The 15,884-nt window shown below is 50.9% G+C and overlaps 1 protein-coding gene across 5 annotated transcripts in view; it reads left to right on the top strand.

The window, feature by feature from the left end:
- Positions 1-15,884, top strand: part of LOC135906118 (proteoglycan 4-like) — a 108,715-nt gene that overhangs the window by 11,660 nt on the left and 81,171 nt on the right. For all 5 annotated transcript variants that reach the window (XR_010565636.2, XR_010565637.2, XR_010565638.2 and 2 more), the window contains exons 2-4: positions 6,995-7,835; positions 8,292-8,439; positions 15,580-15,733. Coding sequence is in view for 1 of the 5 variants with exons in the window: in XM_065437344.2 (XP_065293416.1) it covers positions 6,995-7,835; positions 8,292-8,439; positions 15,580-15,733 (1,143 nt within the window). In the remaining 4 variants the exon portion in view is untranslated. The remainder of the gene's footprint in view (positions 1-6,994; positions 7,836-8,291; positions 8,440-15,579; positions 15,734-15,884) is intronic.

The raw sequence follows: 15,884 nt of genomic DNA, 5'->3' as shown, positions 1-15,884 counted from the left end.
GAATACAACGATGAAAGACGACCTGACAATGTTACATACCAGCCACAGGTCAACACGACGCAGCCGTGATCCCACGCCACGTGATCCCATGCAAGACAAAGAACCACCGACCTCGACATGCTTCTTGACGGCCATGCAGTCACCGCCTTAGTCGACACAGGGGCTGATTACTCCGTCATGAGTGGACACATCGCCGCCCAGTTGAAGAAAGTAAAAATTGCATGGGAAGGCCCTCAAATTCGTACCGCTGGAGGACACCTCGTCACGCTGACTGGAATCTGCATGGCAAGCATTTCCGTTCAAGACCGGACTTACCCTGCCACCTTCATTATCCTCCAACAGTGTTCAAGAGACGTCATTCGCGGCATGGAGTTCCTGAACCAATACGGCGCAATCATCGACCTGAAATCCAAGTCGATAATGCTGTCAGGAGATGAAATGATACCTTCGGAGAGCTCTCGTAGTCACCATGCCTTAAGCGTGCTCAAAAGTCAAGTCAGCATCCCGCCTCGCTCCAGCATTGTCGTTTCCGTTGGCACTAAAACACCTGCCGACATAGAAGGCGTCATCGAGGGTGACCAATGTCTACTGCTTGACTGTGAAATTTGCGTCGCAAGAGGGATCGCTTGACTGCACGGAGGGAAAACTGAAGTGTTGCTGACAAACTTCAACCAGGAGTTCAAGCACATTAACAAGGGCACGACAATCGCATACATCAAGGAAATTCTGGAAACCAGTAATGCGTTGGTCCTCTCGGATTCCGCCGCATCTACCCCGACGACCATGGTTCCCGAACCAGACTACAACATTAATCCTAGTCTCCCCATGATTAAGCAAGAATATCTCAGAAGACTGCTCTGACGATACAAAGGCTGCTTCTCGACGTCATCAAGGATTCAAGAGACACTAGTCGCAAAGCATCGCATAATCACCAAGCACTGCGCTCGACCACTCTGCCAGAGCCCTTACCGAGTTTCGCCGCGAGAATGTGAAGCTATAAGAGAACAAGTCGATGAAATGCTGCGCGACGACATCTTCCAGCCGTCGAAAAGCCCGTGGGCATCTCCTGTTGTCTTGGCGAAGAAAAAGGACGGAACCTTACGTTTCTGCGTCATTATCGTCGACTGAACAAGATCACAAAGAAAGATGTATACCCCCTACCACACATAGACGATGCATTAGATCGGCTCTGCAACGCAAAATACTTCTCGTCGATGTATCTCAAGTCTGGCTACTGGCAAATAGAAGTCGACAAGAGAGATCGCGAAAAGATTGCCTTCATCACGCCAGACGGTCTCTACGAGTTCAAGGTCATGCCACTCGGTCGGTGCTCAGCGCCTGCAACGTTTCAGCACGTCATGGACACGGTGTTAGCAGGATTGAAGTGGCAGACCTGTCTTGTTTACTTGGAAGACGTCGTCGTCTTCGCCGGAAATTTCGACGATCACCTTAGGCGGCGATCGACAGTACTAGAGGCCATCAAGTCATCAGGGCTCACTCTGAAGCCAGAAAAGTGCCGTTTCGTTTACGATGAACTTCTGTTCCTAGGCCACGTCATCAGCAAGTCTGGAGTCCGCCCCGACCCGCAGAATACAGCTGCCATCGCAAAGTTCCCGCAGCCCATCGACAAGAAGGCAGTGCGTAGATTCCTTGGCATGTGTGCCTACTACAGGCGCTTTGTCAAGGACTTTTCACGCATCGCTGAGCTGCTGACACAGCTAACTAAATGTGACGTCGAGTTCAAGTGGGAAATGCCGCAGGCCGACGCATTTCAAGAACTCAAACGACGCATGCCCGTCGCTGCCCGTACTTGCGCACTTCGACGAGGACGCCGATACCAAAATCCACACTGACGCCAGTAGGGTGGGCCTCGGTGCCGTCCTAGTCCAGAGAAAAGATGGGCATGCACACGTGATAGCATACGCTAGCCGGTCATTGTCAAAAGCCTTGTCAAAGCCTTGTCAAAAGGAAGGCAGTTATTCTACAACCAAAAAGGAATGCCTCGCCATCGTTTGGGCTACAGGGAAATTTCGCCCTTACCTATATGGCAGGCCATTCAAAGTCGTCAGCGACCATCACGCCTTGTGTTGGCTAGCAAATATAAAGGATCCTTCAGGACGGCTGGCGCGGTGGAGCCTAAGACTGCAAGAATATATCACTGTAACCTATAAGTCCGGACGAAAACACTCTGATGCCGATTGCCTATCACGCGCCCCCATTGACTCACTGCCACAATATGACGAAAACAACGACGCCTTTCCTGGCATTTTAAGCGCGGAAGACTTCACTGAACAGCAGCGAGCAGACCCGGAGTTGAAAAACAACCTACTTGTAAAAAAGAACTTCTCACCAGTCCGCCCAGCTACCTTGTTGGTGTCCTGTGAGGACTGCGTCCAGAAGTATTGCACGCCCTACATGACGATCCGACTGCTGGACACCTCGGATTTTCCCGGACACTATTGAGGATACAGGAAAGGTATTATTGGCTGCACCTGACCGCCGACGTCGCCCGTTATGTCAGAACATGCCGAGACTGTCAGCAATGCAAGACACCACTGACAAGGCCAGCAGGATTACTACAGCCAATCGAGCCTCCTTGCCGACCAATCCAGCACATCGGGATGGACTTGTTGGGACCTTTTCAGACGTCAACAACCAAAAATCAGTGGATCGTCCTAGCGGCAGACTACCTCACCCGCTTCGCGGAAGCTAAAGCACTGCCGAAAGGTAGCGCAGCCGAAGTGGCGAAATTCTTTGTCGAAAATATCCTGCTGCGACATGGTGCCCCAGAAGTCCTCATTACCGACAGAGGAACGGCCTTTACAGCGGAGCTCACCCAAGCCATTCTGCAATACAGTCAGACAAGGCACAGGAGGACAACGGCCTACCACCCACAGACGAATGGTCTTACGGAGCGTCTGAATAAGACCCTCGCCGACATGCTAGCAATGTACATCGACGTCGAACACAAGACCTGGGATGCCGTCCTGCCATACGTAACATTCGCTTACAACACGGCGGTGCAAGAAACAACACAGATCACGTCGTTTAAGCTGGTTTACGGCAGGAACTTGACGACGACGCTCGATGCCATGCTGCCGCACGTCACGGACGAGGAGAGTGTTAATGTGCTACCTATCTCCAGCATGCCGAAGAAGCCCGACAGCTCGCCCGCCTGCGAATCAAGAACCAGCAGAGGACCGACAGCCGACATTACAACTTCCGACGACGCTTTGTCGAGTACCAGCCCGGCGACCGTGTTTGGGTATGGGCCCCGATACGCAGATAAAGACTCAGTGAGAAACTACTGCAGCGCTATTTCGGACCGTACAAGGTCATCCGACGTATTGGCGCACTGGACTATGAGGTCGTGCCAGACGGCATTTCGCATTCACAGCGGCGCCGCGCACGATCTGAAGTGGTCCACGTGGTGCACCTTAAACCCTTTTACGGACACTGATGAACTTCCTTATTTTGTTGTTTTCTTTGCTACGAGTGCTTTTCTTTATTACTTTCGTCTGTTTGCAGCATCGGGTCGATGCTTTTTAAGAGGGGGGTATTGACACGTGTACTTATCTTTATTGGACGACCAGGTTTTGCCGCCTAACGAATGTTATCGCACGGCGCGGGACGTGCCTGCATGTATCCAAGGTTTCTGGAAAGTTATTGATGCTTCTATCCACTGTCTGTTGTCACTGAACCTTGTGTTATCTGATTTCATCGCCTGATGCAAATGGTGTAGAACTTTGTGAAAGGCACGCGGGTCCCAACGATTCGTCTGGAACATTCGACAACTGCTGTATAAAAGCCGAAGCGCTTGACTCGCTGATCTGATTTTTGACGATCGCCGAGTGTGTTCGCCGCTACCGTTGTTCTTTGAGTGTAGCCTGTTTTTGAGGGCATAAGTTCGCCCAATAAAACGCTCGTTTCGTTAATCACAATTTTGCTGCCTTCTTAACTGTCAATACCACGTGACAATACGTTCAAATGTCGCAGGGGTATTGCATTAGGCGAAGGGAATGACTTTGAACTGATATAAGCCATCCAGTGTGATGAAGGCTGTCTTCTCGCGGTCCATTTCATCAACTGAAATCTGCCACTAGCCGGATTGAAGATTGATGGACGAGAAGTACTTAGCTCTGTGCAAGCAGTCCAAGGCGTCAACGATGCGTGGTAATGGCTAGACATCTTTTTGCGTGATCTTGTTTAAGTGGCGATAATTGATGCAAAAACGCCAGGTACCATCTTTATTTTTCAGAATGACAAGAGGCGAAGCCCAAGGGCTGGCTGATGGCTCAATGATCCCTTTGCGGAGTATTTTGTCCACAATTAATTGGATGACTCGAAATTCAGCATGCAATACACGATAGGAACGCCAACGAATAGGAGTCGTATCTCCAGTGTTTATACGGTGGTGAACAACAGATGTTTGGCCTAATGGCCCGTCGCCGAAATCAAAGATGTCACTGTACGATTCAAGCAGAAGTCATATGTCCATGGCCTGTGCAGAGGTGCGGTCAGGTACTATTATTTTCGCGAAGTCATCTGTTAAGGAACCCGAGCTGTGAGCTGCAGTAGGTGCTAATAAGTTACTCTCGGCATTCAGGCTCTCAATGTCAAATTTGGAACCACTAGAAATGCTGGGCAAGAACGTGCCAGCCGGAGTCACTTGAGGGCACAGGCTGAAATTCAGAAGCGGTAGAACGACGTCGTTGTTAGTAACCGTGACCAACGTATATGGAACAGCAACGTTCCGGTTCAAAAGCATGTCGATGCGGCGAAGCACTTATTCACCATCAGGAACCTGTGGCTGGGCGGTCAAAGCGACGTAAGTAACTGCCTCGGGTGACAGGCGCACATCTGGAAGCGAGCACAAGCACGATGGGGCGGTACTTGGAGCATTCGCAAGTTGAGACAGTTCTAACTGAAGAACGCCGGTCGCGCAGTTAATGAGAGCAGAATGAGTGGATAAAAAGTACAATCCAAGGATAACGTCGTGAGGGCAGTTGTCGATCACAGCAAAAAGAACAGAAGTAGGGCGGCCGGCTATAATTAAACGCGCAGTACACATTCCAAGAACAACCAGCACGCCGCTGTCGGCCACACGAAGCACTCGGGCAGCTGCTGGGGTGAGGATCTTCTTTAAATGTCTACGTAGGCTAGCACTCGTCACAGATATGTGGGCTCCAGTGTCAACGAGTGCTTCAAGAGGTATGCCGTCTATTTTGATGTCGGGTACATTTCTCCTTGTGGGCACAGACAGAGGATTTGCTGTAGTAGTCGGCAATGCAGCACCACCTCCGAGGGCTGCATTTCTTAGTTTTCCGAAAGGGTGCAGCCAAAAGCCACAGAGGACGAAAGGCGACGTGTCTGCGGTGAACGAGACTGGTGGCCGCGTGGCAGTGGTGAGCGGCTGTACCACGGGGTCCGAGCAGAGTTGCCGGCGCTGTTAGACTCGGCGGTGGGTGAAACATTGCGGATATTTCCATCAGCACAGCTCAGGTTAGTCGGCATGCGAGGTGTTGAGGGCCGCGAGTTGTGACAGTATCGGTCGACATGACCAATGCGGCGACAGGTGAAACATTTCGGCTGGTTGTCCGCAGTTCTCCACTCAGTCGGGTTGCGATAACGTGGAGAGAAGCGTTGGGGTGGAGCGAAAATAGTAGGACGTTCGTTAGCTCTGGGATTGGCGACAACACACACAGACTGTAAACCGATGTTTTCAAGTTCCTGGCGAACGATGGCTTGTAAGAGGGGAACTGAAAATGTGGTAGCATCAGGGCTACGCGAACAGAAAGCTGCGGGCGCCATCGCATCCAGTTCACGTCTAACGACTCGCACCACGTCCTCTGATGGCGACACATGCTGCTGTGCGGGTTGATCTTCACATGTCGACGTTGCAGCAGTATTGGGAAGTCTGGCGAATGGTTGCAAGACGCGTCGGCTTTTGGCCTGCTCGACTTGTCGGCACTCTTTAATGATTGCGAGCAGCTCTTGCACATGAGCAGATTAAACGCATTGTCAGCAATGCCCTTAAGCAAGTTCCCGAACTTCTCAGCCTCTGTCATGTCGTGATTGGCTTTACAACAAAGTGCCAGCACGTTCTGGATCTACAAGACATAGGACTCCGTGGGGGATTGGGCACTGGAGACCAGTTCCTGCTTTGCGGCAATTTTACGGCCGGCTGGTTTGCCAAACAACTCTGTCAATTTCTCTTTGCATTGGTCCCAGCTGGTTAGCTCCTCTTTGTGGTTTTCGTACCACACCTTTGTCGTGCCTCTTAGGTAGAACAACAGGTTAGGTAGCATAACCATAGGGTCCCATCTGTCGATTCCACTCACGCATTCGTACATGGCCACCTACTCTTCAACGTTGGCGCCATCAGTCCCGCAGAAAGTTCCAGGATCTTTGGGTTGCACAACGACAACCGAAGGTGACAGCGACGTAGCTGGCGACGGGGACGTTGGAGGTCGCAACGACGTTGATCCCGCGTGCTCACAGTCATTCATGGTGCGGATGGTGATGCAACGTCCACTGCGGAGCTCCGTTTCAAGCCGTGGTACCCCCCACTTCTCACCAATATGTTACGGGGATGTTGTGAGTTTATAAAAACTATATGTACAATATATATACAGGATGAGTCAGAACAGCTAAGATGGCTGACCACCAACAACACGCAGCAGCCAGTGTCTCCGATCTTCTTCTTCTTCTCTCTTCTTTCATCCTTCCGTAACAATATTTTTTAATTCCATCATCGTGGTCAGTCTGCGAGCCTAAAAGCTATTTTGTAAGGGGAAAACCTGCCAACATGTGTAAAAGGAGGCTGTGTAAGGCACTTGGTGAACCTTTACGTGGGCTTTTGTGTCAACTTGTAGAACCAAAACAGATTTGTTTGGTGTAAATTTCCTGAAGCACTTGTCTGTGTAATTACTTCACCACAGATAGCACTTTTGTTTGCAGTGTTTCTCCTGTCTTTCCTTACTTTGCATTTCAGGATGAGCAAGGGGGCAAAGCCTTGGCTACTCCAAGGTCCAACGTCCAGACCCTCCGTGAGCTGTTCAGTGACAAGGATGCCAGATGCATGCCGCATGTTGCCAGTCTCAAGAAGCGAGAAGGCCCAACTGAGGTGCGGATACCTCGTCCCAGCCTCACACCAAAGCCATCTAACAACCGGAAGTTGTCTCTTGGCTCTGCCAAGGAGTCATCTGCTGAGCCCTCCAGCCCTGCTGGCCAGAGTAGCTTGTCAGGAAGCCTGCCTCGGGTGGGTGGGGTGTCCACCAGGAGAGCCTCCTTTGAGCATGGCAGAGTGGCCATAGTGCAGCAAACGGAGCTGCTGCCTCCGTCACCAGAGGTTGTTACAGCAGAAGTCTCATCCAGTAGATTGAGCTGTGAGGACTTCCCCTTGCCCCAGGCATTGCATATGGTTGCGGGGGACAGGAGCCCTGCCTCTGAGAAGCTGTGCTGTGATGCTTCATCTCTGTCTGAAGAAGAGGACTATGTGACACCCATTTCCTTATCATCGAAGCCGCTAGAAGCTGGTTGCCAAGGGAGTGTTGTACCATCACGACTGAGGAGTGAGGAAGCACTGCCGCGCACCCCAAAGTCTCCTGAGGGTTCTTCACCCAAGGTGAAACCCAAGCTTCCTGAGCCACCACTGTATGTGCCACCACAGCTGGTGCGCCATCCTGTGGCGCCTGGGTGGCAGCGGCGTGAGCTGCCTGTGGCAGCTGCTGCTTGTCCTCCAAAGCCAGCCAGGCCCTCTGGAATGTGCCTGCTGACCTACTCTAGTCTACACAATGTTGCACCCATTGCAGCTCAGCCAGACAGACCTTCATGTGAGTGCCAGTGGGGGCCAGTCTGTGTAGAATTCGTCTAATGAGAAATCTCTATTCCTGTATCTTGACTATGCTATGTCCTCAAGTTTGGTTTGCAAGAGTTACGGCACTGCTCTTTTCTTGTTGGAATAGTTGTGCGAGATAAATGCTTGAAAAATGACCCAGACTGTCAAATTTGACAAGGGCAGCAAATGTTATTTGAAGAGGTTGAGATGCAGCCATGATAGTGCCTTATGCTCAAGTTATTCAAGAATTGATCAATCTGCAGAGAGCTAGGTTTGGTGCCTTGTTTTGTGCCTGGAAGGGCTATATTTGTAAAGAAAGGATCTTTCTCTTTGCCTGACACTGAAATATAGATGCTTTCATATCCTCTTCTGTTGTTACTGAGCCTTGCTTTGCTGGGTATGCAATGTACTCAGTCACCCTGTGTGAGTGGTGTGAATCCCTTCTGTGCAGTGGCCAACCGAAGCACTCCCCCTGTGCCCCCATCGCGAGCCCCACCACCCCGACCCTTGGTGCCCAAACCACCACGGCTACTGCCATCGTTGCCCACTACACCAGCGGACGATACATGCTCAGAGCCCAGGCAGCCAACATCTCCCATGTGAGTGCATGCAGCTACCAAAAAGCAAGAAGTGGCAGAAAGGTCACAGTTCATTATGGCCAAATAGTGTTAACTCACACCCTTAGGCTGGCTACAGGTCTGGTGGGAAGGTGCTTCTGGTGAATACCTCCCTACTGCGGCTGAGGGACTGTACTGTGAATTGCATTGGCGTGCTTTCAAGATGCTTGCCAGTGGTGGCTTTGAAAGCGTGTGCACAATGGCACATATCTTCAAAGGAGTTGCTGCAACAAATCTTAAACCTAACTGAGGTACTGGGCATACTTGTTAACTATAGTCAGTCATGGCTGTAAATTTACCGTAATGTCTCCTCCACATCTGGTGATTGCAGCAAAGAAACAAGTGACTTGAAGCTGGGTTGATCGAAGAGGCAGCGTGTGGTGCATAGACAGGCAAACAGTGTGTACTAAACAAGGGCTTGTGGTTCTTGTCTCTCTTTGTATAGCACCGTGTAATTTAATTGCAATAGCATTATATGGTTCGTTCGAGTGCTCCCAACATTGTGACTTATCATAGAAAACAGCTCAGAGAGGCATAGAGGAAAAGTAGGTCAAGGAGCTTTTAGGAGGAGTTGGGCAGGCGCATTTTGGCAACTACATCATTGCGGCACTTCATTGCACTGTACACACGTCATTCTCGTCACTTGCTCAATCGCATTAGTGATGGCGCTGATCTATGCTTGCTCTATGCTATCTCTATGCTTGCTTTCACCAGTCGCAGCAATAATTGCATTCTCCTTGTGGGGATGCGCGACCCTCGCGCCTCCCCTGATGTTTTGCCCGCATAGCGCGTCTCCTGTAATCCCGCTTCGCCGCGTGGCCTGCGTGACGTCCGCGCGGTCGATGTGGTTGAAGCGCAGTCCGAGAGATGGCGCTAGTGTTGCGCTGCAGCGGGGTTACTTGGGTGCGGGAGAGACAAGGCGCTCCCTTTTGGGTTCGAGACAGCAAGCGGGACGGACGTGCCGTGCCGCACGTGCAGCGACCCTCTTTCCCGGCGGGTCGGCGCCCGGTGGGGATGTCTCCCGCGTGCGCGCCGACCCATGCTTCTGCGAGACCGCCTCGCGTGGCCGCCTTCGAACGCGCCACGATTCGCGTGACTATACACGCGAACGACCAGGCGTTGGGATCCAGCATGGGGCGAACATATTCGGTCGCGGTGAGTCGGACTTCTAGATTTGTCGCGCGCCCATCGGCATGTTTTGTGGATAGCAACTCGGCTAGCAGGCATTGATCTATGAAAGGTGTAATAAATGCCCTTGTGATTGTTTGCACTACTGTGTTGTTCCTTTGACCCAAGAGTACGGTGTGAGAATCCCACATCAGACCCCACATCCTCTACACTTGAGGTGCTGCATGGGGCACATTTCTGAATACACCATCCTCTTCACTCCCTACATAAGGTGTCAGTAATGCTGTAGAGAGATGGCATCACCAAGCCGAAGAATTGTGGAAACATTTGGCTACCAAAACGTCCAAGCAAATGGGATTCACTCGGGCATCCACGGTGCATGGTTTGGAAAAAGTATTGACAGAAAACATGAATATCTATCATGCTAAGGCAGAAGTTGAGAGGGAGCAGCATTTTCTTTTTGTGTCAGGTCGGGCAGCTGCTACTCTGCTGGCAGTTTTGCCTTCAATAAATATGAGTACAACGGCTCACCATGTCAGCCATCGTAACATTGTTCTTGCATAAATGCAGGGTGGGAAATCATTGAATGACAAAATCTTCAAAATGCTGTTATGTTACATTTCCTCGTGTGTTAATGTGAGAGGTTATCTCAATCTTAGTAACCAAAAAAGGCTGCTTGCAATGGGTGATCGAAGGTTTAAGCGAACTTTAGCTCTTAATGCTTTGCCAGCAATGTAAACATGCATGAAAATAAAATTTGTGGTTGCAATGATTACTAAGGACTAAGGACTAGGAGAAGGGCTTCCCCCAAGATCTATCCCATATTGGTCGAGGTCCATCTTTAAAAGATTCTATCAGTGTTACACATCTGTGGTGGTCTGATAACAAGGGATGATAATATTGTGCAGTGTAAATGACTGCATGTTGGAAGTTGCCTGGGAGAGGATATGGGAGCTTTGGCAGCTGGACTGTGACACCACACAGGTGTACGTGAAGCCTGTGCCAAAAAAGGCATTTAATTACATCAATGCGCTATGTGGCATGATTTGTATTGCAACGTTATGCTGTTCCACAGTGTAATACCATATTTATTCATGTAAGGCCCACACTTTTTAATTATTTTTTACGGGGCCTTACACGAGACAGCTTATGGCTACGCACTGAGGCCTCAAACTGCGCTCAGACTGCAATGCAATATAACCCAACCCATGAACATGCACTTATTCAGTCATCGCTTCCACTGCCATTGTTGCTGGACAGTTTAAGTCAGTGACATTCTCCTAAAGCTGGTCTTCCTTCATGCTGTCCATTACTTTTTGAGGTTCCCATCATCTTAAGGCTCTTGACAACAGTCTCGAGTGCTACATGTTATGCCTTCAAAATGCATTCACACACACTTCTTGCAGCCATGCCCTCTTAAAATGCTTCAGAAAGTACGATGCAGCTAAACAACATGCCTTAACACAGTCGATACCACTGAAGCATGCTGGAGAGCACTGGATCTAGGCCATGTGATCATGATTTGGTGGGATATGGTGACGATGATGCCATACCAAAATCACAATCTGATCTTCAGGCACGCCATATTGGGGGACTCCGGATTAATCTTGATCGCCAGTGGTTCTTGAATGTGCACCGAAGGCACAGTATACGGGTGTGCTTGCATTTTGCCACCATCAAAATGTGGCGGCTGCAGCCGGGATTTGCTACCGTGGCGCGTTGCTTAGGAGTCACTAAGCCACTAAGTACCATGGTGGGTAAATGCTTTATTAAGGCGAAAGCCTTATTTGTTGTGGGGTCTGATATGGGATATCTCACACCGTACTCTTGGGACAAAGGAACGACAACACAGTAGTGCAAACAGTCACAAGGGCATTTATTGCACCTTTCATACATCAATGCCTGCTAGCCGAGTTGCTATCCACAAAACATGCCGATGGGCGCGCGACAAGTCTAGAAGTCCGACTTACCGCGACCGGAAGCGAGCGAATATGTTCGCCCCATGCTGGATCCCAACGCCTGGTCGTTCGCGTGTATAGTCACGCGAATCGTGGCGCGTTCGAAGGCGGCCACGCGAGGCGGTCTCGCAGATGCATCGGTCGCCGAGCGCGCGGACTGTCCGCGCTGCTTCGGCGACCCGTCGGGGAAGAGGGCCGCTGCACGTGCCAGCACATCTGTCCCGCTGCCTGTCTGGAACCCAAGAGAGCGCGCCTTGTCTCTCCCGCCGACGGTAACCCCGCAGCCGCGCAACACTAGCGCCATCTCTCGGACTGCGCCTGTACCACTCGGACCGCCGCGTGTGCGGCGAAGCCGCACTACAGGAGACGCGCTATGCGGGAAAAACATCAGGGGAGGCGCGAGGGTCGCGCATTCCCACATCCCCCCAACCTTAAATCACTTCTTATTCCGGCGAAACATGTCACACGGTCTAACATCAACGCGCGCTTCGCGACAAGGTAGTACATGTAACAGTGGCCGCGCCGAAGAAATGTCCACACGCTGTCCATAGCATGCGAGCCGACATTGTCCTTGGGTGCACCGCTGGCGTCCGCCGGTCACAGCAGCGGCTTTGCAGCCTCGGCGGCACGATCCCAGGCCAGGACTCCGGAGACGACGACGCAGTAGTCGGTACGAGCAAGCGTCGCTCGCGCCGACTCGCCCTGCTGGCGGGAGCCGCAGTAGCTGTCGGTGACCGCCGGCTCTTTTGTCCGCCGCCGAAGTCGTCGCGCCGAACTGGCCACAGCATCACCATCGCCCGGGGGTGGCTCGATCGTAGTCCGGGGCAGCAGCGCAGACGATGTGCAGGCGACGGCAAACCAGGGGTGACTCCAATCACACTGCGTAAACTCAACACACTCGGCGAACACTAAAGTAGTGCAAGGGAGAGGAAGTCTGCATGCGCATCGCCCACGTGGTACGATGTTCAACTCGGCTAGCAAAAGATCGGGCAGCTATACTCAGATGCTAAGTTCACGTGAACGAAGCTCGCTTTCTTGAGTCGAACGAGTAATTTCAATTCGTGCGAGGCTAACTAGAATGAGGTAAGCAAAGTGCAACACCTCAACGCCACGGTCCACCAGGTTGTGTCCCTCCACGTGCGACAGGCAGCTTCGTAAAGCCTTAGGCCTAAAGCGTCGCTCTCTGACAACAACCGGCATCCAAAAACAACACCCAAAATGGGCGCGAAACAGGCAGCCGCGAGGAGACGTCAGCTCTGTGAGGTGGTCCTACTCCGCTCGGTGCACACAGCATCCGAGTTGACGGCGCCCACCGTCCCAGACGGTGTCGGAGCGCCCGGTGCCAGGCCGCAATACCAGTCAGCCCGTAGAGGCACCCGTGGCCCGCGGCCACCCGGCTCCCAGAGCCGCGACTTCATCCGAGTCAAAGAGATAGAAGAAGCTATTTACATAAGAAATTCGGACCACCCACGAGGCTTCCGTACTCACTCGCTTCAGGCTTGGCAATGCTCCGCGGGCGCTGAGCCTCGCTCTCCCAGGATGCAGACCACGTGGCTCTCGTACCACCGAATGCCATTAAAAAAAAACACTTGCGAAAAGGCTTAGCATGTTGACATGTTCAAACACACTACAGCCACCGTCACCTCGCTCAAGAAAGCACGCCGCCGAAGCTAGCGATCAAAATTCACGCTAGGCCTACGCTTCGGTTCAAACAAAGGTCTCGAACGAAGCAACACTTAAAATTATCGTCCGATGCCCCAAGAGTTCCACGTTGGGCAGCCAGATGTGGGGTCTGATATGTGGGATATCTCACACCGTACTCTTGGGACAAAGGAACGACAACACAGTAGTGCAAACAGTCACAAGGGCATTTATTGCACCTTTCATACATCAATGCCTGCTAGCCGAGTTGCTATCCACAAAACATGCCGATGGGCGCGCGACAAGTCTAGAAGTCCGACTTACCGCGACCGGAAGCGAGCGAATATGTTCGCCCCATGCTGGATCCCAACGCCTGGTCGTTCGCGTGTATAGTCACGCGAATCGTGGCGCGTTCGAAGGCGGCCACGCGAGGCGGTCTCGCAGATGCATCGGTCGCCGAGCGCGCGGACTGTCCGCGCTGCTTCGGCGACCCGTCGGGGAAGAGGGCCGCTGCACGTGCCAGCACATCTGTCCCGCTGCCTGTCTGGAACCCAAGAGAGCGCGCCTTGTCTCTCCCGCCGACGGTAACCCCGCAGCCGCGCAACACTAGCGCCATCTCTCGGACTGCGCCTGTACCACTCGGACCGCCGCGTGTGCGGCGAAGCCGCACTACAGGAGACGCGCTATGCGGGAAAAACATCAGGGGAGGCGCGAGGGTCGCGCATTCCCACATTGTCTCATTAGTCAGTCTACCTTGAGCAAAAACGCATTGACGCCACGAAAGGTACAAAAAAGCTACAAACCCTCAATCTTTGGTGGGAGTCGAACCAACATGAACAGCAGGTTGCCATTATCCCTCAAGAGAAAAGTGTATAATAGCTGTGTCTTACCAGTACTCACCTACGGGGCAGAAACCTGAAGGCTTACAAAAAGGGTCCTACTCAAATTGAGGACGACGCAACGAGCTATGGAAAGAAGAATGATAGGTGTAACGTTAAGGGATAAGAAAAGAGCAGATTGGGTGAGGGAACAAACGTGAGTTAATGACATCTTAGTTGAAATCAAGAAAAAGAAATGGGCATGGGCAGGACATGTAATGAGGAGGGAAGATAACCGATGGTCATTAAGGGTTACGGACTGGATTCCAAGGGAAGGGAAGCGTAGCAGGGGGCGGCAGAAAGTTAGGTGGGCGGATGAGATTAAGAAGTTTGCAGGGACGGCATGGCCACAATTAGTACATGACCGGGGTTGTTGGAGAAATATGGGAGAGGCCTTTGCGCTGCAGTGGGCGTAACCAGGCTGATGATGATGATGATGAGCCAACAACCTTTGGTGTTACTGAAGGCAAAGTTAATTAAGATAGAGTTAATTTAGGCACTGGAACCCACCACCTTTGGTGGTAATCAAGGTGAAGGGTAGGCACATGTAATTAAGAGAGGTAATGAATCCACTGATATGAACAATCTTTAGAGTTACTCAAGGCGAAGATAATTAAGACACATTTAATTAAGATTGAGTTAATTGTCACTTAATCTCACGGCTTTGGGTGTGAGTCGAATCCTGGACCTTTGGAATTAAGAGGGATGACTAAGCAATTTAAGAGGATGAGTAAGCAAATTAGACTAAGGGAATTCAGGGGAATGTCTACATCATCTGCCAGTCTTTAATGCATCGGCACTTGGGCTTTCGCCTTCAAGTTGTCTTAGAGATAACATAAGAGAGGCTGTGAATTTTCTGTACAGTTTTCTTCGAATTGAGGGCTTTTTTCACCTCTGTGCTATGCAATATGGTTTCTGAAGGATGCACACAAAGTGGAATTTTGCACAAAGGACAGAATCACTAATCCTAGCAAGGACTAGCAAGGACATGCAAGGACAGAGCTGTCTCATTGACACATCATGCGACTTTTTTTGAATGCTGTTAGTGAGGCAAACACGCTAATTTTATTATTACGGTTTGATGATTTCTTTCTTTTGCTATTGTGGAGATGATTAGAAACAGTGGCTCTTTACATATATTACCAAAACACCTTGTTACGGCTGTGCATGGTGCATAGTATATGGGCCTTGTTTACAGCAAATTTCACACAGAACTTGTGACTATTGTACAGCCAAATGTTTCGTGTACCTGAAGTCTATTTTAACGTGGTAAAGAGGAAAATGAATTATTCTGAACACTTCTGACGTTTTACTGTCATTTATTAGGTTTTAAAAAGTGGGACCACGTTGAGATCGGTAAAATGAATATGAAAGCAGGTAAATGTATTTACAATAATAGGCACTTTGGTGGTTCTCTATTAGACATGCCTCTTCATAAACCTGTGAACACCTACTAGTGAGCCCAGTGTTGCTACTCATTTATCAAAGAATGCGCCTCAGAAAGCCGGTCTCTGCAGCCCTGAATACACGGAGGATGAAGAGTTGGGCAACATGGCAGCTGATGAGGAGCTGTATGCAGACACTGAAATGGATGAGACACCACCCTCACTGCCACCAGCACGCACTCCTCCTGCACCACCTCGACCACCAGACGATGAGCTCTACCAAGATGTGAGCGCAGTGCTGTTTGATGGTACTTCCAGAATTCGGAAGGAAAGTGGGACCTAAAGGGCTCCAGAGGCATGGATGTCAGGGGTAGTGAAGAAAGCTCTCTCTCTCTCTCATTATGTATATATATATTACTGTGAAAAGGGAAAGGGGA

The sequence above is a fragment of the Dermacentor albipictus genome, chromosome 9, assembly GCF_038994185.2.
Source record: "Dermacentor albipictus isolate Rhodes 1998 colony chromosome 9, USDA_Dalb.pri_finalv2, whole genome shotgun sequence".
NCBI classification, from domain to species: Eukaryota; Metazoa; Arthropoda; class Arachnida; order Ixodida; family Ixodidae; genus Dermacentor; species Dermacentor albipictus.
Note: the sequence above shows the minus strand (reverse complement) of the source record. Positions and strands in the feature narration are given on the sequence as shown.